Below are 24827 nucleotides of genomic sequence, written 5' to 3'. Positions count from 1 at the left end.
TATAATACATCTCTATAATGTGGAATATATGACCCCAGTAGTGCACATGAATCCCCTGTGTCATACGGGTAATGTACAAGCAGTTCATATAATGGAGATATTATGTGAGTTACAAATTACAATAGGATCCTGGAGACCATCAGTTATTAGAATAGGGATCCGGAGATAGAATAGGGACACTGTTATCGCTGAGGATGATGGGGATGATTGTCAACTACATTACAGTCTGGACAATTGAGATGTTCAGTCCTTGAGAAAGGCGCAAATAATCAACGTAACCTGTGACAGCAGTAATTACATCTGTAACGACGTTCAGCACCGAAGTAGTTAACAGCACCTCCACCAACTGTTCTGGGACCACATAGTCGGGGCAGGAGGCACTAGGACCCAGCGCTCTGCAGGGAAGACCTCACCCCTGGGCGCTGTCCAGTAATATCAGTGACCCTCGTATTCTACAGCCAAAGGGGACAAATCTGGGGACAAGTTCTGCTTCACTGCGACTCGGCTTCTACGGACTAAAGTGCATAGAACAGTTCTGATGTAGACAATATATACAGTATAAAGCGGCTGCACTGATAGAATATCAGCCACAAATATAACAAGGATAATTGTAGCAGATAGAAGCCCCAGCTCTATTATAGACAATGTGGCGGCTCTTAGAAGAGCCTTTGGGGTGACAGCAGGAGGCGGAGCAGGTTACTTGGCGCTGGTGTACTTGGTGACGGCCTTGGTGCCCTCGGACACGGCGTGCTTGGCCAGCTCTCCAGGCAGCAGCAGGCGCACGGCGGTCTGGATCTCCCGGGAGGTGATGGTGGAGCGCTTGTTGTAGTGAGCCAGGCGGGAGGCTTCCCCTGCGATGCGCTCGAAGATATCGTTGACAAAGGAGTTCATGATGCCCATGGCCTTGGAGGAGATGCCGGTGTCAGGGTGGACCTGCTTGAGCACCTTGTACACGTAGATGGCATAGCTTTCCTTCCTGGTCTTCCTCCGCTTCTTGCCGTCCTTCTTCTGAGTCTTGGTCACGGCTTTCTTAGAGCCCTTCTTGGGGGCTGGTGCAGACTTGGCGGGATCAGTCATGATGGTTCAGGATAGTGAAATATTCTCCTAGAGAACAGAGATGAGTAATGATGAGAACAATATCTGCCGATCCTTTTATTCCTGTCACATTCTAATTTAGGCGGCTAAAGAGCTGGCTCCCTATTGGTGGGGAGGAGGGGGCGTGGTCTCACTATCATATTTCTTTATTCCCCATTGGCTGCTGTATTTGCCGCTGAATATTGGATTTGTATCTGACCAATCACAGAGGCTCCTTCCTTCTCCATCCGGGTATAATAGGTGACGCAGAGCGGGGCTCCATACCGTCTCGTCTATACAGTGAGCAATAGACATGTCTGGAAGAGGAAAGCAAGGAGAGAAGGTTCGGGCCAAGGCAAAGACCCGCTCATCCCGGGCAGGACTCCAGTTCCCCGTCGGTCGTGTGCACAGACTCCTCCGCAAAGGGAACTACGCCGAGAGGGTGGGCGCCGGTGCTCCGGTCTACCTGGCCGCTGTGCTGGAGTATTTAACCGCTGAGATCCTGGAATTGGCCGGTAATGCCGCCCGGGACAACAAGAAGACCCGCATCATCCCCCGTCACCTGCAGCTGGCTGTGCGCAATGACGAGGAGCTGAACAAGCTGCTGGGTGGGGTGACCATCGCCCAGGGAGGCGTCCTGCCCAACATCCAGGCCGTGCTGCTGCCCAAGAAGACCGAGAGCAGCAAAGCGGCCAAGAGCAAGTGATCACCGCTTATCCCAGATCATCCCGAACACCAAAGGCTCTTCTAAGAGCCACCACATTGTCTCCTACAGAGCTGGCGCCGCTGATCTCGGGTGTGATAGTGTTATTATTATTGGGCTGTTATGTGGTTTATAAGAACATCCTGCACATCTGCTTCATGACACATAAGGTGTTGGTTGTGCAGAGATGTCATAAGAGGATTTATTTTATCACATCAGATTAATGTCAGATGGACACAGATCTCTGAGCGACCGCCGATCACTAACCGCGGGCATCACCCAGCGCCGCCTCAGTGATCGGCTTCACATCGTCCCTTGGGTGGAGAGGAGTTTATTGCTCTCAGACACAGCCGTCCTGCAGATATCTTCTATTTCAGAGTAATAAAGTTTTCTAATGAACACGTTACTAAACCCTTATTTATCAATGAAATGTGGATGAGGTCACTGGTTGTATACAGTAATAATCGCCCTAGGGAGACATCACGTGGTATTACATGGGGGAGGGGAGAGCGGGAATTTCATAATCCCCAAAGACAATGATCACCGATCATCGGGGGCTATAGAGCCGATGTCTCGTTTGAATTTCCCGCTATCGCTGTGTTCCAGCTTCTAATGTGAATATTCCCCAAAATCTAGAGAATTATCATGAAAACTGATTCTACCAGCGGTAACAGAATATTCCCTATAAATAACATCTACGAGAAATCCAGAATAATGAGGCGGGAAAGAAAAGTCTCCGGATGTTGTCGCTGCAGACGGGCAGATAGCGATCAGATGGAATTCTCTAGAATATTGTGCGGATGACTCGGGCAGTATTGTAGGGTGTGAACACTGCAGATCACCAGGACCCTGCACTCTCTCTAGGATTCTCTCCGGTCACAGCGGATTATATCCCCGGATCTCTCGTCTATTATCTGATTATACTGAGGAGTAATATAGAGGAACCGCAAGTATCTACAATATAATAAAGCCGCAGCCGCTCATCACATCAGTTCTGTGTGAACAGCTCCATTATTAATAGACCTGCAGGGCGCCCATCTGTAGGGGGTTGTGCACTTAATGGGCGCCCTGAGGTGCTATAGGGTGAAGACTCATCTATCCAGATAGTGGGATATAGATCGCTGCGTCTACCGGATACGATCAGATCTGTATCTGCTAAAACACGGACTCTCTATGGAGGTTTATAGTTATATGGTGGGGGAAGGGAGTAATGTAATCTGGAGGAGAGGAAGAATACTGTAGATGGTGAGAGTAGTGATAATACCGAGGAAGATGAGGGCAGTAGTCAGAACACTCGGGAGATCTCCAGGTAGATATACAGACAGTTAAAGCGGGAAATACCCACAGACGGATCAGTATCGAACATTAAGGGCAGATTATGTCAGGTGTTTCGCCGATCCGTCGGCCAAGATAATAAGCACTGCCCGGACATGGTGGGAGATGTAGGATCTCTGGATTATGTGCTTTATAATCCCCATCACAGTAAACATCAGTCTCCGATCACAGAAAATATAAAATGGAGAATAGGGAAAATACAAACCGCAACCATCAAAGCACAAACACCGACCACTCATTAGAGAAGACATCACAAGGAATTGTAGCCTTTCCATAGAACATGTGGGCGGCTCTGAGAAGAGCCTTTGGGTTGATGTGATGGAGCCGAGTAGAAGCAGAATTAACCTCCGAAGCCGTAGAGAGTGCGGCCCTGGCGCTTGAGGGCGTACACCACGTCCATAGCGGTGACGGTCTTCCTCTTGGCGTGCTCGGTGTAGGTGACGGCGTCACGGATGACGTTCTCCAGGAAGACTTTCAGGACACCGCGAGTCTCTTCATAGATGAGGCCGGAGATGCGCTTCACACCTCCCCTGCGAGCTAGACGGCGGATGGCAGGCTTGGTGATGCCCTGGATGTTATCCCGGAGCACCTTCCTGTGCCGCTTGGCTCCGCCCTTACCGAGACCTTTCCCTCCTTTTTTGATTGAAAGAGCTTTATTTTCCGTTCAGTCATTACAAGTCGTACAATAAATTACAGTCACACAAAGCATGATAGTACAATACACAGCAAAGGTTCCCTAAGCTATACATCGCACACCATGCTACTCTAACATTCAGCTCAATCCTGCAATATAAAGGCACAAGAGATCAAACAAAAACCAAATAATACAATCTGTGATCGGGGTAGGGGTGTGGGCGACTATGTGGGGGTAGGGAGGGGGCGGATCACAGGGCCAAACTGTTGGGCTGTATCTTCAGGGAGACATGGGAGAAGGAGAGGGGTCTTCACTCCTCTTCTTCCTCATCAACGGCCGAGCTGTCCAAGATGGAATAGTCTCTAAGCAGGTTCTTGATGAACCTGCGGCAGTCCCGGACGGACATGTTTTCCCTGTTGATCACGAGGCGGTTCCTGGCAAGCCACACTGCGTCCTTAAAACAGTTCATAAGGCGCCAGGCCTCCTGGATGGCCTCCACGTCGTGGGTCCCAGGGAACAGGCCGTAAAGCACCGAATGGTACGATAGGCAGCTCCTGGGCACTGAGTCTCTGAGTTCATGTTCTAGGGCGTCCAACAGACCCTGTGCAAAGGGGCACTGCCAAAACACGTGGAAAGATGTTTCCTCCACGTAGGGGCAACGGGGGCAGTACCGGGTCTTGCACAGGTTGCGGGCATGCATGAATGACCTGAGGGAGAGACCTCCCATGACGGCCATCCACGACAAGTCCTTGTGTCCATTGGTAAGCCGCTTTGAGGCCACATTGTTCCAAACTGTCTCTGCAGTGGCTGCGGGGAGTCCCGGAACCAGCTCGGTCGAGTCCTTAGCTCGGATGAGCTTGTGGATTGTCTTCGGCTTCCATAGGTCGGGTTTCAGTCCTTCCAGCTGGTGCTCCCTCACAAACCGGACAACATCCCCATAGAACCAGGGAGTGTTCCAGTTGTAAGGGATGGAGCTGTCCCACTTGTCCCAGCCCAGCTGTCTCCAGAGGGGCATGAGAAGCAAGCGAGACATGGACCTGCCCGCTGAGCCAGTCTTTTCAACAAGAGTCCGCTGCACCGTGACACATGCAAAGGAGGCCCTCAGCAGAGCGGGGATGTCGGGTATTCCCTTCCCACCCTTGCGGGGTTCCTTGTACATCACGGTCCTCTTGACTCTGTCCATTTTGCCCCAGACGAAGCCAAACACTGTCCGGGTGATGGCCTTGCAAACGGTGGTATGGGGAGGCCAGGCCTGTGCGGTATATTGGAGCACAGGCAAAACTTCACTCCGCAGGACAAGTGCCTTGCCTTCCATCGTGAGCTTTCTGGAGCTCCACAGTCCGATCTTCGAGTTTATCCTTCCTAGTCGGTCTTGCCAAGACTTAAGGGCCGCTCCTTCCTTCCCGAACCAGACTCCAAGAATTTGAATGAAGTCCGGCTTAATAGTAAAGGGGAAGGGGGCGGAAGAAGCCAGATGCCACTCCCCGAAGAGCATGGCCTCCGACTTCCCGCAGTTGACTTTTGCCCCCGAAGCTCTGCCGAAGTCCTCGCAGGTGTGGACGAGTGCAGTCACCGAACGCTGGTCAGCGCAGAAGACGGTCACGTCGTCCATGTAGAGCGAGCACTTGACCTCGTGGCGATCTGGTCCTGGTGCGGTGATCCCTCTGATCTCTCCATTCTGCCGGATAGTCTCAGCGAAGAGCTCTATAACACAAACAAAAAGGAGAGGTGAAAGAGGGCAGCCTTGTCTAACCCCTGAAAGAATAGGAAAGGGGTCAGTCTTCCAGCCGTTCACCAACACCGTGCTGTAAATGTCAAAATACATAACGTTAACAAAAGAGCAAAACATCTTCCCCAGACCCAGCCTGCGCAAAACCCTGTCCATGAATGCGTGGGAGACACGGTCGAACGCCTTCTCCTGATCTAAGCTGACCAGGGCGGCGCGGCCCCCGCGGTCCTGGATGTAATGGACCGTGTCTCTCACAAGGGCAAGGCTGTCGGCAATCCTGCGGCCAGGAATGCTGCAGGTCTGGTCCGGATGGACGATCTGCCCCATGACAGGTTTCAGCCTGTTGGCCAGCACCTTGGCGAGGATCTTGTAGTCCACGTTCAGGAGAGAGATGGGACGCCAGTTTTTCAGGTCACATCTCTCCCCCTTCCGCTTATACAAGATCGTGATCATCCCTTCCCTCAACGACGGAGGCATTCTTCCCCCCACCACCATCTCCTCGTACACCTCCAACAGGTCCGGACAGATCAGGTCACCCAGCGCTACGTAGAGCTCGGCCGGGAGACCGTCACTGCCCGGGGTCCTGCCGGGCTTAAAGGATTTAGCGGCAGAGAGCAGCTCCCCCACCGTCAAGGGATCGTCCATAGCCGCCGCACCTGCGGGATCAACAACGTTAGTGACACCTGACAGGAACCTCTCGGCGGCTTCGGGGTCGGATGACTTGGGGGCGTAGAGGTTGCTGTAGAAGTCGTGGACGACCCCCATCACTTCCTCCTTGCCGCTCCTCATGTGTCCGGTCTCATCTCGTAGCTCAGTCAGGGGCGTGTGGCCGGCGTGGAGCTTCCTGAAAAAGAAAGAGTTACATTTCTCACCCTTCTCCAGGTTCTCCACCTTGGAACGAAAGACGATTCGCTTGGATTCCTCCTCAAAGTGCCTTTTCAAGCTCTTTTTGGTCTCCTCCAGCTCCTCCCTGACGTCCCAGCCACACTGGAGCAGGTCCTGCAGGGACCGCAGCTCGCGCTGCAGTTTCCTCAAGTCCCACTTCTTCGCACACGCCTGTTGTCTGCCTTTTGCCTGAAAGAAACAACGGAATTCGACTTTAACATATTCCCACCAATCGCTGATGCACTTGAACAGACATTTGTCATTTCGCCATACAAGGTAAGCATCCCTAAGTTCCTCCATGACCTCCCTCTGCTCCAACAGGGCACAATTCAACTTCCAGGAGCCCGGGCCAGGTGGGAATCCATGGCCCAGAGTCCCCCGGAATCGAATGGCCCTGTGGTCAGAGAAGAAGCAGGGGACCATAGAGTACGACACCTTTCTGACTGCTCTCGAAGTGAAGATGAAGTCTATCCGAGAACGGAGCGAGCCATCGGGGCGGCTCCACGTATAGTTTACGGAGCCGTTCCCGATGGACCCGACAACGTCCTGCAAGGATGCCTCCGTCACCATCTCAATCAGCAGTTTAGACGTCACGTCCAGGTTGGCGGATGTGCCAGAACTGCGCCCGTCCACCTCAATGGGGCAGTTGAAGTCACCACCCAACACTACTGCTCTAGTGGTGGCGAGTTCAGCCCGCAGGGCCTGGAGAACCTCCAGTCGGACATCCCTCTCAGGGGAGGCATACACGTTGATGAGCCGCACGGGCTCACCCGCCCAGGAACCGTCTGCGACAAGAAGTCTGCCACAGACGAGCTCCCGGACGGAATCAAGTGCAAAGTTACCTCCCCTGATCAGGATGGCCACCCCCGCAGACCTATTGTCGCCCCCACCAGACCAGTAGGAAGGGCCATGAGGCCACTGCCTGGCCAGATGGTTGTAAGACCTAGAAGCAGACAAAGCACATTCCTGCAACATGTAAACATCACACTTCTGGGAATCTAAGAACGTAAGAACAGTCTGAAATCTAAACCAAGCTCTAATACTCCTCACATTAATGCAGAAGATGTTGAGATCAGCCATGGGAATAAAAAGAGAGGTTAGTTCTGATACTAGTTACCAGTCTGGTCGGACGGGTCCTCTTCTCTGGCGCCTGTCGGCTCCTGTGGCTTCTCGTAGCGCCCTTCCAAGAACTCGTCGTAGACCGTGTTGGACGGAGTGTCCAGGATTTTCTTAACCTCTGGGTCCTGCAGCAGCTCCTCCATAGATTGAGCTTGGACTGGCTCTGCTTGGACCTGCTCCACTTGGGCCTGCTCCATCACCTCCTCTCCTTCTGAAGCCTCAAGGCTCTCGCAGACCTGCTCCATCTCCTCCTCCTCATCTGAAGCTTGAGGGGTTTCGCAGGTCTCGATTATCTTTCTTTTGTGGGACTCTTCTGATACGTTGTCCCTTCCTTTCCTCTTCCTCTGTATGGTACCTGGGGGAGGAAGCACAGGAAAGTCCTCCGAAGGGCGGGCACCAGCAGCTGGAGGGGGGTTAGGTGCTGCTGGGCCAGGAGAGAAAGGAGGCTGGGTGGGGCGGGGGGCAGGAGAGAGTGCCCGGGCAGGGGAGGACGGGGCAGGGGTGGGCCGGGCAGGGGAGGACGGGGCAGGGGTGGGCCGGGCAGGGGAGGACGGGGCAGGGGTGGGCCGTGGTGGGGTACGGGGGGCAGGGGTGGGGCGGGATGGGGCAGGAGGGGCAGGGGTGGGGCGGGATGGGGCAGGAGGGGCAGGGGTGGGACGGGATGGGGCAGGGGTGGGACGGGATGGGGCAGGGGTGGTGCGGGATGGGGCAGGAGATGGGGCGGGAGGGGCAGGGGATGGGGCGGGAGGGGCAGGGGATGGGGCGGGAGGGGCAGGGGAGGGGCGGGACGGGGCAGGGGTGGTGGCTTTCGCCTTCTTACCCTCCTTGGTCGGCTTGGCCATCCGTGGTGTTGGCTCCGGAGCTGGGGCTGGCTTCGGTGCTCTCGCTGCCACAGATGCCCATGTTCTCTCCCTCTGGGGGCAGTCCTTGTAGCTGTGGGCTGCCAGTCCGCAGAGGTTGCAGGTCTTGCTCTTGGGGCAGTCCTTGGTCGTGTGACCTGTCACACGGCAATACCTGCAGGCATCCTCCGTACAGTCCTTGCCCTCGTGGCCCATCTTGCCACATCTCCTGCAGGTCTGCGGCATGTCCGGGTAGAAGATAAGTCCTGTGGAGTTGCCCAAGGAAAATGTCGTTGGCAGGTGCTGTAGTCCGTCTGGAGAAGCAGGGTTCTTGTTGAGTCTGACGACCACAGACCACTTGCAGGTCCAGTATCCGAGTGAGTTCAGGATGCGGGTGGGCTCCCTCACCACGGTGCAGAAGCGCTTCAGGAAGGTCGAGATGTCCGTGCCTGGGGTGTGTGGGTTCCGCATTGAGACCGTCACCCGCCTCTCCTCTCTTTGAATAAGGCAGTTGCCCACAAAGCGAGAGAAAGGGGATTCGGGACTCGCCGCTTTCACCACCTCCCAGTATCTTCTACAGGTCCCAATGGTGGCAAAGGTGATGTAGAAGATTCCCGAAAAGAAGGTTGCTATTCCCAGGGTGTCAGCCGTGGGGAAGCCTTGATCCGCCAGCATCTTCTTGCAGAACACGTCGTGGGACATGTCCGGCACCCTTCCGTCCACGGGCTTGAGCTTCAAGGCAACAGTCTGCCTCATCCAGGGCTCCAGGGTTGGAGCTTCCAGGTTAGGAATTCTGCCGCCCTTCTGCCTTGCCGTGGTGGAGGTTGAAGCTTGCTGTGGTTGGGGCTGGACCTCCAGGCCTTGCCCTGCAGCCTCCTGGGTGGACTTGCTGGTTGAGGCCATGGCTTCTTCCAGCAGGCTCTTTTCCGCTTCCTTGCTTGCTTGTGGAGAGAGGCTTCGCAAAGTCTTCTTTCCCGGGTGGGAGGAGCTATGCAGATCCGGTCCCGGTGGGAGGAGCTATGCAAATCCTTCTCCAGAGGCAGCGAGTTTCTTCGAAAAGATTCTGCGCCGCCTTCCTCTTCGCCGCTGTTCCGGAATTCACCGCCGATTCCCTTCTTCCAGGTTCTTCGTCGGCTTCTTCCGGAGCTGCAGTCTTCAAGATCTTCTCCTTCTTCAGATGTTCCGAGGCAGGCAGGAGACGATCTTCAGGTGGTATGCTCTAGAGAAATGCGGTTCTAATAAGAACGAAAAGTACTGCAATCGTACTACACAAAATCTCTACCACAATGCTTGGAGTTCTTCAGACCGTAGCGATCATGGTATCTCCCCTGCCAGGTAAGTTTCTGCCATCTTATAAATCACAACTACACAAATATCGTGAAGGATAAATGCTGAGACCGGAGCTGCTGGCGCCTCTTATATGTACAGCGGCTGCGCAATGATTGGCTGCTGAGATGTCACCGTCCGGAGCTGCTATTGGCTGACACAGAGAACAGGCCCCGCCCCATCCTGTCTGGACCCGGCCGAAGTTCCGCTACAACCTTGTGCTTCCCTGCCCGGGATAAAATATCTTTACCGGCTAGAACCGGACAGGAGAGATCCCCTTCTCCGTGTCTTCCTCCTCCCTAACATCCCCCCTAACGGTTTATACCCGTCATTATCGGAGGTGCCGGGGAGGAGCCGGGAGGAGGCCCCGGGATCTCCGCCACAGTCTTCCCGATCTGCACATCACTGTGTATCCGGGAATATAAATCTGCTGCTGGGGATCGTTCCTTCTATTCCCGGCACCGGTCACCATCACACGGATCTTTACTACAACATCTACCGTCCAGGAAGCTGATTGTACGATGCGGAGACGGCCTGGAGCTGCTGAGAGCCCCGGAGGGTAACACAGGCGGCGCCTCCGCTCACTGCCAGCTCCCTGTCCCGATATATAGATATAATACGGACAACGTGTCCATTTACTGACCCGGAGATGATGGGGGGAGTTGTCTACAAGTAGATGTGATGACTGTTCTCTCCTTCATCTTCCTTACAGCTGCCCGACCCATAACACCCGCAGATGTCTCCTCATGTCTGCAGAGAGCACTTGGCCCGGGTGCGGGGGGGAGGAGGAGGATTTGGACCTAGAGCTGGGGCTCCTACCCCCTGGGGATATTCTCTCACATCCCGGCTGTGCCGGAGGTCAGGGGGAAGGGGATACAGATTCTCCATGATGGGGAATTATGTGATCTCCTTGTTGGTATTCTTTGTAATCTCCAACGTGTTTTGAAGCCACCGGGCAGGAGCTGTCACAGCTGATTTCCCTCCTTTACCGCGTCCAGACATCTTCTCTATGTAGCGAGTAGATTGCAAGATACTGAGTGCGGCCGAGTCCGGCTTATATAGCACATGGGCGGACCTGAAAGAAAACTGGAACAAAGATGACATCATCCGGGGCGTTTCTTTTAACCACATTTACATTCCTGACCCCTCCCCCTTTCCGTTGATTGGCTGAACACGAGACAAGAAGGTTTTGAATTTCCCGCCCATTCCAAAACGTTTGCTGCATTTTTCCGATTCTAAATAATCAGTTTTTTTTTCTTACCGCGATTCTCCCCAACATTCTAGAGAAGAGCAGTCGTCATTGTACCGAGCGGGAATGGTGATCGGGCAGGTGTGTGAGCTGTATGTTACACACATGGGAGAGGATCAATAGCAGCACAATAATCTGTCAGGTGTATAATGTGTGTGCGGGGAGCAGCAGATGGCAGAACAAATCTTGTGAATGGATCGATCACTCGGGCAGCATTACCAGGTCTACAGGACTGCTCACCCCCGGGCACCAAGACTCTGCACACATTGTACGACATTATATGGAGCCCCGATATGTGCAATGAGAGTGACCGAGAATAATCGTCCGAGAGCCTGATCCCACGTGTTAATACCATAAAAACAAATAAACCCATCAATTCTCAGGATGGATAACACCATGTGTACAACCAGTTAACGAAAGAGTTAAATGTACCTCCAAATTTGGGTAAATCAATAACTTCCTTAAATCACATCTATCCATAGAGATCGTCTATTTATCACAGCAGTATAAATCCTTACAGTTACAGTTTATACAGATCAGATACATTGTGTTACAATAGCGACACCTGGTGGTGAGAGCTTTGTATTATACTCTTTACATGTTACCAAATTGTAACAAGTAATATTTCCCAGGTGCTGACACAAGTTACAGAGATACAAATAGATACAACTATGGATGGTGACTAAGACTTACAATAACAGCACAACAATTTCAGCTGCTCTTATATCTGGTATAGGATAAGCAGGGGGTGTAAGAGTCTGTAAGGGGATCAGGAACAAATAAATACATCTGCATTGTGCTTGATATAACAAAACATAATAATAAAGTGATGTAATATAGAAGAGTTTGTATATTAGGATGTGGAGCTACAGATTTTCCATTTCCCAGATTCTGAATTATGTGATCTCCTTGTTGGAGTTGTGGGGCAGGAGCTGTGGATTTATAGTGTTTTGATTAGTTTTTTTAATTTAATCCATAATTACATTAATACCCATAAAATCTAATTATGAATTAAATTATTTAATTGTTCACTATTGATGCATCCACTAGTTATTGATCATTAATTATTATGGTTGTAAATATTTATAAATTATATGATCCATGTAAAAGATGGATATCACGGGGGATAGAGATGAGCGAATTTACAGTAAATTCGATTCGTCACAAACTTCTCAGCTCGGCGGTTGCTGACTTCCTGCATAAATTAGTTCAGCTTTCCAGTGCTCCGGTGGGCTGGAAAAGGTGGATACAGTCCTAGCAAAGAGTATCCTAGGACTGTTTCCAACTTTTCCAGCCCACGGGAGCACCTGAATGCTGAACTAATTTATGCAGGAAAAGTCATCAACTGCCGAGCCGAGAAGTTTGTGACGAATCAAATTTACTGCAAGTTCGCTCATCTCTAATGGGGGATATTAATCAATTCGTGTTGTGGAAAGTTATTTGTGTAGACTGATTTTTCAGCAGTGTTTTTTGGCGCAAGGTGTTAAAAAAAAAGGAGTTACTGGAAGATATTTTATTTGCGCAATAGTTACCAAAGTGTGGCCCAGGCTTACTTAGGTTTTTGAATTTTCAAAGAACTTTGCCCTCAAAATTTGTGACTTTTAGAAAAGACTTTGGTTTCTGAGCTATTCGGTTTGTCACACAAAAAAAGCACAAAAAGTGACTGCGCCTGGCAACTTGCTACAAAAGTAAACAAAAAGAAAGTCCAAATAACTTGATAAATCCCCCCACCCCATGTTCCTTACATATCATATTATGTCATTATATCATATTATATCATGTTAATCCAGGGATCCCTCTAGTGGTGCATAGTAATAGTGCAGCAAGTTTTTCTTAGATATCAAGAAGATGGAGGCCGTGATTGTGACATCATGGCCACGCCCCCTTGTGACATCACATCACACGTCCCCTTCCATAGACATGAATAGAGTGGGTGTTAGCAGACACGCCCCCTCCCATATATATGAATGGAAGGGGTGCGGTATGACCATGACATAACCACAACTGCCCCAGGAACCCTGCATTTGTTTAGAAAGTCGGGTGTTGTGCACGGGGTGTGCCGGGTGTGCACAGGCACACCCTAATCACCGCGGCCCGCTGCTGCAGGACTTTTTTTTTTTTTTTCTCACTACTAAACCCGAGCCCCACCAGACATCCCCGACATCACCAGGCCGAAATCCCCCCCTGTCACAGCAAACCTATCTTGACAACATACACGCCCTCCCCTCAGCCTCGTCTTGCTGGAGGAGCTGCAAAACCACAACACCCCCCACGCCACCCCTCATGTTGCTGGAGAAGCACTGTGAGATCCAGGGAAGAGACACTGACCTGGTGAGGCTCCTTTCATGTGTGATCTGTCTGCTAAAATGTGTATCTAATCCCCCAGTGTGTGATCTGTCTAATGAGCTGTGTATCTAAACTCCCCATGTGTGATACTGTTTGAGCAGTGTATTGAATCCCCCATGTGTGATCTAATGAGCTGTGTATCTAATCCCCCCCATGTGTGATCTGTCTGCTAAAATGTGTATCTAATCCCCCCATGTGTGATACTGTTTGCTGAGCTGTGTATCTAATCCCCCAGTGTGTGATCTGTCTGCTAAACTGTGTATCTAAACCCCCCATAAGTGATACTGTTTGAGCTGTGTATCTAATCTCCCTTGTGGGATCTGTCTGATGAGCTGTGTATCTAATCCTCCCATGTGTGATACTGTTTGTTGAGCCCCTATATCTAATTCCCCCATGTGTGATCTGTCTGATGAGCTGTGTATCAAATCCTCCCATGTGTGATACTGTTTGATGAGACCCTGTATCTAATCCCCCCATGTGTGATACTGTTTGCTGAGCCCCTGTATCTAATCCCCATGTGTGATTTGAGCTGTGCATTTATGTTTGATATTGTCTGCTGAGCTGTGTATCTAATCCCCCTATGTCTGATACTGGTTGCTGAGCCCCTGTATCTAATCCTATAATGTGTGATACTGTCTCTATCTAATACTGTTACACTGTCTGCTAAACAGTGTGTCACCCTAGTAGTAAGGAGATTACGTGAGGAGGAGGTTTGTTACAGTGTGTCACCCCAGTAGTAAGGAGATTACATGAGGAGGAGGTTTGTTACAGTGTGTCACCCCAGTAGTAAGGAGATTACATGAGGAGGAGGTTTGTTACAGTGTGTCACCCCAGTAGTAAGGAGATTACATGAGGAGGAGGTTTGTTACAGTGTGTCACCCCAGTAGTAAGGAGATTACATGAGGAGGAGGTTTGTCACAGTGTATCACCCCAGTAGTATGGTTGGGCGTGTCAAAGGGCAGAGCCAATGTGTGGGGTCAAGGGGGTGGCAAAATTAGCTTTCGCCTAGGGTGCCAAAAGTCCTTGCACCAGCCCTGATCATGTATGATTGTGACTGTCTATTATATGTAGGCTTACAGCTCAGGACTACATCCCCATCATGTATGATTGTCTATTATATGTAGGCTACATATAATAGACAGTCACAATCATACATGGCAAAACCTAATTTTGACAACCCTTTGGCTCCGCCCATTGAACCCCTTGGCAAATATAAGATCAGGGGTAGAATTAGTCCCGTAAGCCTCATGGTAAATTCTAGAATTGTCCTCCTCCCTACAATTCTAACTATACTGCACCTAATGTGGGGGAACTGTACTGCATCTAATGTGGGGGAACTATATTGCACCTAATGTGAGGGAACTATACTCCACCTAATGTGGGGAACTATACTGCAACTAATGTGGAGGAACTGTACTACTAACCTAATGTGGGGGAACTATACTGCCAACCTAATGAGGGGGAACTATACTAATAACCTAATGTGGGGGAACTATACTGCACCTAATATTGGGGAACTATACTGCACCTAATATGGGGGACTATACTGCACCTAATGTGGAGGAACTGTACTACTAACCTAATGTGGAGGAACTATACTGCACCTAATGTGGGGGAACTATACTACTAACCTAATGTGGGGGAACTATACTGCACCTAATGTGGGGGAACTATACTGACAACCTAATGTGGGGGAACCTAATGTGGGGGAACTGTAATGCACCTAATGTGGGGAAATTGTACTACTAACCTAATGTGGGGGAACTGTACTGCACCTAATGTGGGGGAATTGTACTACTAACCTAATGTGGGGGAACTGTACTGCTAACCTAATGTGGGGGAACTGTACTGCTAACCTAATGTGGGGGAACTGTACTACTAACCTAATGTGGGGGAACTATACTGCACCTAATGTGGGTTAACTATACTGCACCTAATGAGGGGGAACTATACTGCACCTAATGTGGGGGAAATATATTTCCATCCTAATGTGGGAGATTTATACTGCCAACCTAATGTGGGGGAACTATGCTGCCAACCTAATGTGAATACAAAAATATAAAATTGTACTATTCTGATCCCTATAGCACTTTTATTTTTCTGTCTATGGGGATGTATGAGGGTCATTTTTAGCGCTGTGATTTGTAGTTTTTATCGGTACCATTTTTTTTTTTTTTGCTTTTTAGATATTTGTTATGGTATTTGAAGTGACCAAAAATGTGCTAATCTGATTAGTGCACTACGACTACGACTTTTGGGACCCCACTTCTGATTTTGCCGAGGGCCATGTTAAGCCTAAAACCGGCCCTGGATCCAATCCTCCTACACTATGCAAGTAAGTGTGTGTGTGTGTGTGTGTGTTGTGTTGTGGTGTGGTGTGGTGTGTGTGTATTATATGTGTATATATAGGTGTATATATAGTGACGATCCGTCTTGGGGATTAGCTCTGGGATCGTCCTGGACCACGCCACAGGATGCGTTTCTTCTCAATAAACCAGCAAACAAACGCTTGTAATGCAAATCTGGCACCTTGCCAGTTTTATTAGACAGGTTGCAGGGAAAGAAATAAACAAAAAGCAGGAACAAAACAAAATCCTAGACCGTCTGGTCACTGCCTAAACAGATCTGCTTGTCCTGACTAACAACCGCTGAGCTTCCCTCAGCCGGTTAAACATATGTCCCCTGCAACCTTCTACTCACAATATCACTCTCTTTGAGCCCCTCATAGCTCGGGCTGTGTACTCCTCAGCAGGCTCTGTCTCTTCCCTACAGCCCACATGCTGTCTCCTAGGAAGAGCCTAGATTAGACTGAGTCTCCATCTCATATACACTTCCCTTCCTTCCTGCCTCATTATTTAAGAAGCAGGTGAGAGCTTCTGCAGGGTGAGCCAAGGAAATACACCCTTTCCTTGCCACACTGCCACAATATATATACACACATACATGAACACACACACGCGTGCGCGGAGTGAGTTTGTGCTTTAGGGTGCACACCCTAATGCAATAGGCTGCGCACGCCTATGGTGTTGCGGGAGATCACGGGGGTCCTGCTACTGGGATAGGGGATAAGATGTCTAGCAGTGGAATACTTCTTCAGGGCAGGCAGTTGCACCCACCCCCACTTCTTGACAAATATTCAGAACACGTATTGAGGTGGTGGTGGGGTGTACTCTCTGAGTCCTCAGCATGTCAATAACCGGTAACTAATACTGTTTGTAAATCATATGGCATAATAGCGTGCACTATGAGGGAGATGTGACACTGTTGGTTGATAGTTGTCTCTGGGAATATTCCAATATGTGCACCCTATCTTGTGTTTTTGGGGTTGGTGTTTTTTAGGGGTGGGCCATTTTAAAATGGGAGGGCTCTCTGTTGCTGTATTTAATCCTTTTTGTTAAAAATAAAGCATTTTGTGGACACTTTCTTGTGTCAGTCTATTATAGGTTATTTCATTTTTGGAAACACTTGGTAAAAGCCCATTGTGTGTTCCGATACCTTAGTGTGCATTATAACACTGGAAGAAATCTGACAACAACCAGGAATATTTTATCCACCCTCAAGGGTAGAATCAGAGAGAGTATTCAGTGCAGTAGGATCCGTCATCACCCCTAAGCCAACAAGTCTGCCAGCAGCATGGAACATGTAACCTCCTGTGCCAGATGCCACTGAGAAGACAGTACAACCGCCACCCCTGCATCATATAGATCACATACCAAATAGATCATATTCATCACATAGGTCAGTGCTGGTAAACCGTTTTGAGCCCGAGTGCCCAAACCGTAATAAACACCAACTTTTTTTTCCCTCAAAGTGCCAGCACAGCAATTAAATCAGAATACTGAGGTTTAAGTATAGAAAAAACAACTTAGGTAGGCAGTATAGTTCCCCCACAGACATACAACCTTCAGCCATATATAGTGTATGGCTGGAGGCTGTATGTCTGTGTACGGCCTCACAGTGCTCCATCCATCGCTCCTCCGGACAGGGGTCATGACCTAATCTTAATAGACCATAGCAGTAGGTCTCGGGACCGGAGGAGCGGTGGTCGGAGCGCCGAAGCTGAAGTGTAGCTGGTAAATTACCATGTTGGCCAGCGCGCGTCCTCCTCCTAGATGCTTCACTCCTTCGTTCCTATGGGCGCACGCATGCACTACCTCCCTGCGGCCCCTGCATTTTTAAAGTTAACGCGGGGCCAAAGAAAGGTAATCAGGGACAGCTTTGTGTCTGAAAAGATCTTTCGGGACACAGGGATTTCCCGGTTTACCCCGCCTGGCAAACTATGGCTGCGTGCCCACAGAGGGGGCTTGGCGTGCCACCTATGGCACGCGTCCCATAGGTTCGCCATCACTGACATAGGTCATATAGAGGTGTAAATAATAGATATTATATACAATCCTGTATTCAGGATATGGATCCTTCTTCATGGTATAGTCAAGTACATCATATTGATCATATAGACCATATTAGTCATATAAATAATTTCCTCCATTATGTGAAGTACCCATCTACTATAAAGCAGATCACATTGATCATTATCCCATACATTGATAACCACTGTGGTCATATAAGGTAATGTAATGAAGAAAACTGTGTGTCTGTAGTGGAATGTGACCCTCTGCACAGGGACACACTTTTCTGCTGTACAGCCGTCTCTCACTCCATAACCTCTAATCCTATCCTTAATCCTTATTCTTACCCCTAATCCTAATCCTATCCCTAATCCTAAACTCTAATCCTAAACTCTAATCCTAGCCCCTAATCCTAGCCCCTAATCCTAATCCCTAACACTGATCCTAAAAACTAATCCTAACCCCCTAATCTCAATGCCTAACACTATTCCTAACACCTAATCCTAAACCCTAACCCCAAATCATAACTCTAACCCCTCAACCTATCCCTAAACCCTAATCCTAACCCCTGAACCTAACCACTAACAGTGATCAGCACTGAGAAGGGCTGAGAGTACTGAATTCAGAATGGTTCATAAAGTTCAGGCAGCTTGTTGATCTGTATGAGGCAGTGAAAAGATATCTTCCCCTCTCTGATGAAATGCTCAATAACATGAATAGGAGGTTTATATATCGTAAGATCCTTCTCAGTGAGATCACCAAAGCACTCTGCACTCCTGTCTTTACCCAACGCTGATGTGACTAGCAGTTGCAGTGCACGGTCTAGTTCCACAGGGGAGTCAGTCGGTGTCTGGACAGTGTCATGGAATATTTTTTGGAGAGTGGTGGGCAACTTTTGAGGGACAACAGATTCAGGGAGGCCCTTTTTGCATATGTTTTTACGTCTGTTTCTGTTGTCTAAGTCATCATTATGGTCGACAATCAGGGATTCCTGAGCTAGAAGAGAAGTAGTGGCGGTTCGCAATGTGTGGACTTTTGAGGCAATAGAAGTGCGGAAGGTCTCTAGATTGGACACTCGGGTTGTTAGTTGAGAAACATCTGCTTGAACAGGCGCTAGGTCTCTGTGCCATTTATTTATTTTTTTCATGTGAAGAAGTGCCATTAGGTCTTGTAGCTCAGGGTGATTATTTAAAGTATTAACGGCAGCCTCTGGGCTCGGAAGAATAGGTGTTTCACTAGAGCAAGCTGGCTGGATGGTAGCAGGTTAGAAAGACGGTACAGGAGAGTGGTCACACATGTGGGATTTGGGTCCCCGGGTCTTGAAAGGGCCACATGAGTCATCAGAGGAAGAGTGTGCTATTCAGCTGCTCTTCATGGAGCGGGCTTTTAACAGTGTTTTGAACATTTTTTTCTTTATTGGGGGGGAGGGGGGGGGGTGGCTATCCCCCCCCCCCCCCAGTAGTCTGGAACCTCGCTGGTATCAGTGGAATCTTCCTCTGAAAAAAATGCTTCAGAGTCCATATGAAAGTACTGCACAGTGGTACTAAATTCAGAGGAGAGGAGTGGAAGACCATATGGAGTAGGTGCAGGGTGCTCTGATCTTTTTGGGTCAGTTTCAGGGCAATGAGAGGGGAACAAAGAACTTCTCTGTGAGAGGGGAGGTTGCCTGGTCCCCAAAAGGTTAACATTAGGTGAGGAGGCTTCTGGGAGGTCTGCAATAGGAGTAGCAGGAGGCACAGGACTCGGGTGGTGCTCTGGCTGAGACATTGGCGGTGCAGAGCAATGGAGAGGGAGCCCAGAAGGGGAAGAGGAGAGGCTGTAAGCCTGTGCAGGAGCTGACATGCAGCGTGAGAGCGGTGGGAGCACAGGCTGGTCTCCAGCAGTGGTAGCAGCATCCAGGGCCGGTTTTAGGCTTAGCATGGCCCTAGGCAAAATCTAAAGAGGGGCTCCAAAAGTCGTAATAGTGCACTAACCAGATTTGCACATTTTTGGTCACTTCAAATATCAAAAAAAATCTAAAAAGCAATTGAAAAAACAAAACAAATGTTACCGATAAAAACTACAAATCAAAGCACAAAAAATTACCCCACATTAGGTTTGCAGTATAGTTCCCCCACATTAATTAGGTTGTAGTTCCCCCACAATAGGTAGGCAGTACAGTGTCCCCAAATTAGGTTGTAGTTCCTCAAATTAGGTTGGCAGTATAGTTCCCCCACATTAGGTTGCCAGTATAGCTTCCCAACATTATATTTGCAGTATAGTTCCCCCCACATTAGGTAGGCAGTATAGTTCCCCCACATTAGGTTGGCAGTATAGTTCCCTCCACATTAGGTAGGCATTATAGTTACCCCACATTAATTCAGTTGTAGTTCCCCAAAAATAGGTAGGCAGTACAGTTTCCCCAAATTAGGTTGTAGTCCCCCATATTAGGTTGCCAGTAAAGCTTCCCAACATTATGTTTGCAGTATAGTTCCCCCCACATTAGATCATAGTTCCCCCACATTTGGTTGGCAGTATAGTTCCCCCACATTAGGTAGGCAGTATAGTTCCCCCACATTACGTTGGCAGTATAGTTCCCCCCTCCCCCCACATTACGTTGGCAGTATATTTTCCCCCACATTAGGTAGGCAGTATAGTTCCTACACGTTATGTTGGCAGTATAGTTCCCCCACACGTTATGTTGGCAGTATAGTTCCCTCCACATTAGGTAGGCATTATAGTTCCCCCACATTAATTAGGTTGTAGTTCCCCCACAATAGGTAGGCAGTACAGTTTCCCCAAATTAGGTTGTAGTTCCCCACATTAGGTTGGCAGTATAGTTCCCCCACATTAGATTGCCAGTATAGCTTCCCAACATTATGTTTGCAGTATAGTTCCCCCACTTTAGGTTGGCAGTGTAGTTCCCCCCACATTAGATTATAGTTCCCCCACATTAGGTAGGCAGTATAGTTCCCCCACATTAGGTAGGCAGTATAGTTCCCCCACATTACGTTGGCAGTATAGTTCCCCCACATTACGTTGGCAGTATAGTTCCCCCCACATTAGGTAGGCAGTATAGTTCCCCCTCATTTGGTTGGCAGTATAGTTCCCCCACATTAGGTTGGCAGTAAAGTTCCTCCACATTAGGTCCCCCCTCTCCCCCTGCTTTTTCTATTTTTCATATTTCCTTACATGGCCGTGCTCGGCAGGAGTGACGCCCCTGACGCCACGCAGAGGAGGCGGCAGCAGACGTCACTCGTCATATTATCCACACAGCCCACAAGATCCACCGCATTACCTGAGCCTGCCGAGCGCAGCCAGGTAAGGAAATATGAAAAAATAGAAAAAGCAGGAGAAGTGTCCGGGCCCGCCACCTGTGACTGTTTTAAAGTGGCCACGGCCGGGCTGCAGCGGGCTGCTGATCCGCTACTGAGCAGCTAGCAGGGGCCCCCCTGGGGGATGGGGGCCTTAGGCAATTGCCTGGTTTTCCCCGCTCTAACGTTGGCCCTGACCGCATCAGCGGTGTGCCGGTGCCTCAGAGGGGAAATCTTCCCAGGAGCTATTAATTATGGGCTCCGATTTTGTGGCGGCAGGGGTGAGTGGTGTAGGGCTTCAGACAGCAGATGAGAGTGCCACCCTGTCTCCAGTGTGGCGTACGTGATGACCAGAGAAAGTGAGTGGGTAACCTGCCACGGCCTGAGGTAAGGCGGTAACAGGCCGCGTCTGTAGCGGGAGATCAGCAGTCTCTGTTTGTGGCCAAAAGTAAGCCGTAAACTGCTGTGTAGCACCTTGGGGGTCTTGAGGGAGTCCCTCCAACTTTTTATATTACAGAGCTCTTACAGAGTGCAACCTGTAGCCAGCGTGTCAAGATGCGCCCCCTTTACCATAGATTTTGGGGTGAAATGATTGACAATATTACAATGTAAAATAGGTTGCACAAAAATCAAGCTCTGATATGGGTCTGTAGGTGGAAAATTGAAAGCGTTATGATTTATAGAAGGAGAGAAGGAAAGAACGAAAAGAGCAAAAATGAAAAATGGCTTCGAACTCAAGAGGTTGAACCGTAAGGTCAATGGTTATATGTAAAAAAAAAGTCCCATCAAAACAAAAATGATACCGATAAAAACTACAGACAACTGCACACAAAAAAATTTGCCCTCACACATCACCGTATATGGAAAAAAAATAAAAGTTATAGGGGTCAGAAGATGACAATTTTAAACATACAAATTTTGGTGCATGTAGTTATAATTTTTTTTAAAGTAGTATAATAAAATAAAACCTACATAAATTGGGTATTTTTGTAACCGTATAACCAAATTTATCAACCCATGGAGGTCTGGATATGGAGTCACACTCAAAATAAAAGTGGAAAACCACACTACAGGTTTATCCAACTTTTGATGTAATGTCCGTAAAACAAGTCAAAATGAGGCTCTGTAGTGTGTGTGACCTCCACGTGCCCGTATGACCTCTCTACAATGCTTGGGAATGTTCCTGATGAGGTGGCGGACAGTCTGTGGTGCAACGTGGCGTTGGTGGATGGAGAAAGACATCATGTCCCAAATGTGCTCTATCGGATTAAGGTCTGAGAAACGGGCAGGCCAGTTCATAGCATCAATGACTTTCTCTTGCAGGAACTGCTGACACACTCCAGCCACATGAGGTCTAGCATTGTCTTGCATTAGGAGGAATCCAGGGCCAACCGCACCAGCATATGGTCTCACAAGGGGTCTGAGGATCTCATCTCGGTAAGCACATGGAGGGCTGTGCGGCCCCCAAAGAAATGCCTCCCCACACCATTACTGACCCACCGCCAAACCGGTCATGCTGGAGGATGTTGCAGGCAGCAGAACATTCTCCACGGCATCTCCAGACTCTGTCCCATCTGTCACATGTGCTCAGTGTGAACCTGCTTTCATCTGTGAAGAGCACAGGGTGCCAGTGGCAAGTTTGCCAATCTTGGTGTTCTCTGGCAAATGCCAAACATCCTGCACAGTGTTGTGCTGTAAGCACAACCCCCACCTGTGGACATCGGGCCTCATACCACCCTCATGGAGTCTGTTTCTGACCGATTGAGTGGACACATGCACATTTGTGGCCTGCTGGAGGTCATTTCGCAGGGCTCTGGCTGTGCTCCTCCTGCTCCTCCTTGCACAAAGGCAGAGGTAACGGTCCTGCTGCTGGGTTGTTGCCCTCCTACAGCCTCCTCAACATCTCCTGATGTACTGGCCTGTCTCCTGGTAGCGCCTCCATGCTCTGGACACTACGCTGACAGACACAGCAAACCTTCTTGCCACAGCTCGCATTGATGTGCCGTCGTGGGTGAGCTGCACTACTTGAGCCACTTGTGTTGGCTGTAGACTCCATCTCATGCTACCACTAGAGTGAAAGCACCGCCAGCATTCAAAGTGACCAAAACATCAGCCAGGAAGCATAGGAACAGAGAAGTGGCCTGTGGTCACCACCTGCAGAACCACTCCTTTATTGGGGGTTTTTTGATAATTGCCTATAATTTCCACCTGTTGTCTGTTCCATTTGCACAACAGCATGTGAAATTGATTGTCAATCAGTGTTGTTCCTGAGTGGACAGTGTGATTTCACCGAAGTGTCATTGACTTAGAGTTACATTGTGTTGTTTACGTGTTCCCTTTATTTTTTGAGCAGTGTAGTTGTTTGCTTTTTGGATGAAATCAACATAAGAGAACTGATGAAGCAGAGTGCCTCACACCATTGGGGGAGATTTATCAAAACCTGTCCAGAGGAAAAGTTGCCCAGTTGCCCATAGTAACCAATCAGCTCGCTTCTTTCATTTTTAACAAGGCCTCTGCAAAATGAAGGCAGCGATCTGATTGGTTGCTATGGGCAACTGGTCAACTTTTCCTTTGTACAGGTTTTGATAAATCTCCCCCATTGTGCCCAACACATGAGATAAGCCCCAATACCACTTAAATCCCTCCAATTAAACAGGTACCAGCCCAAAAATGTAACAGATTTCAAACACTGAAGCCTTGGAAATGTTTTAGATCTAAAAGTTATAAAGCTACACAGTGGCGTTGCTAGGGTTGGTGTCACCCGGTGGTGTAGAAAAGGGTGTCACCCCCATACCTACCCCCTCCCCCCAGTAAGTTTTTAGCCTGTTGTGACAGACACCACTGTTGTAGCGCATTGTGAGAAATTCCAGTATATTAACCCCTTAAGGAACAGGGGTTTTTCAGTTTTTGCATTTTCGTTTTTTACTCCTTGCCTTTAAAAAATCATAACTCTTTCAAATTTGCACCTAAAAATCCATATGATGGCTTATTTTTGGCGCCACCAATTCTACTTTGTAATGACGTCAGTCATTTTGCCCAAAAATCTACGGTGAAGCGGGAAAATAAATCATTGTGCGACAAAATTGAAAAAAAATCGCTGTTTTGTAACTTTTGGGGGCTTCCGTTTCTCCGTAGTACATTTTTCGGTAAAAATGACACCTGATATGCATTCTGTATGTCCATTCGATTAAAATGATACCCTACTTATATAGGTTTGATTTTTTCGGACTTCTGGAAAAAATCATAACTACATGCAGTAAAATTAATACGTTTAAAATTGTCATCATCTGACCCCTATAACTTTTTTATTTTTCCGTTTATGGGGCGGTTTGTGGGTTCATTTTTTGCGCCGTGATCTGAAGTTTTTAACGGTACCATTTTTGCATTGATAGGACTTATTGATCGCTTTTTATTCATTTTTAAATTATATAAAAAGTGACCAAAAATGCACTATTTTGGACTTTGGAATTTTTTTGCGCTCACGCCATTGACCGAGCAGTTTAATTAATGATATATTTTTATAACTCGGACATTTCCGCACGCGGTGATACCATATATATTTATTTTTATTTTTATTTACACTTTTTTATTGGAAACTTATTCAAACTTTTAATAGGGGAGGAGTTAAATGATCTTTATTCACTTTTTTTTTGCAGTGTTATAGGTCCCATAGGGACCTATAACACTGCACACACTGATCTTCTATGCTGATCACTGGTTTCTCATAAGAAACCAGTGATCAACGATTCTGCCGCATGACTGCTCATGCCTGGATCTAAGGCACTGAGCAGTCATTCGGCGATCGGACAGCGAGGAGGCAGGTAGGGGCCCTCCCGCTGTCCTGTCAGCTGTTCGGGATGCCGCGATTAGCCGCGGCTATCCCGAACAGCCCGACTGAGCTAGCCGGGAACTTTCACTTTCACTTTTAGCCGCGTGGCTCAGCTCT

The 24827-nt window shown here is 48.8% G+C and overlaps 2 protein-coding genes across 2 annotated transcripts in view; one reads left to right on the top strand and one right to left on the bottom strand.

Moving 5' to 3' along the window:
• The window catches only part of LOC130339797 (uncharacterized), an 81960-nt gene that overhangs the window by 5449 nt on the left and 51684 nt on the right, over nt 1-24827 (bottom strand). Inside the window, exons 4-5 of the mRNA XM_056554091.1 lie at nt 16142-16147; nt 3318-3745 (exon numbers count right to left, since the gene is read on the bottom strand). Of these exons, the coding sequence (XP_056410066.1) occupies nt 3453-3745; nt 16142-16147 (299 nt within the window). The 3' untranslated portion in view covers nt 3318-3452. The remainder of the gene's footprint in view (nt 1-3317; nt 3746-16141; nt 16148-24827) is intronic.
• On the top strand, nt 1388-2065 carry LOC130339790 (histone H2A type 1-like). The gene has a single exon (XM_056554085.1). It carries the CDS (start codon nt 1388-1390, stop codon nt 1778-1780), a length of 393 nt encoding a protein of 130 aa, XP_056410060.1. The 3' UTR covers nt 1781-2065.

Source organism: Hyla sarda, unplaced genomic scaffold (assembly GCF_029499605.1).
Source record: "Hyla sarda isolate aHylSar1 unplaced genomic scaffold, aHylSar1.hap1 scaffold_552, whole genome shotgun sequence".
NCBI lineage: Eukaryota > Metazoa > Chordata > Amphibia > Anura > Hylidae > Hyla > Hyla sarda.
Note: the sequence above shows the minus strand (reverse complement) of the source record. Positions and strands in the feature narration are given on the sequence as shown.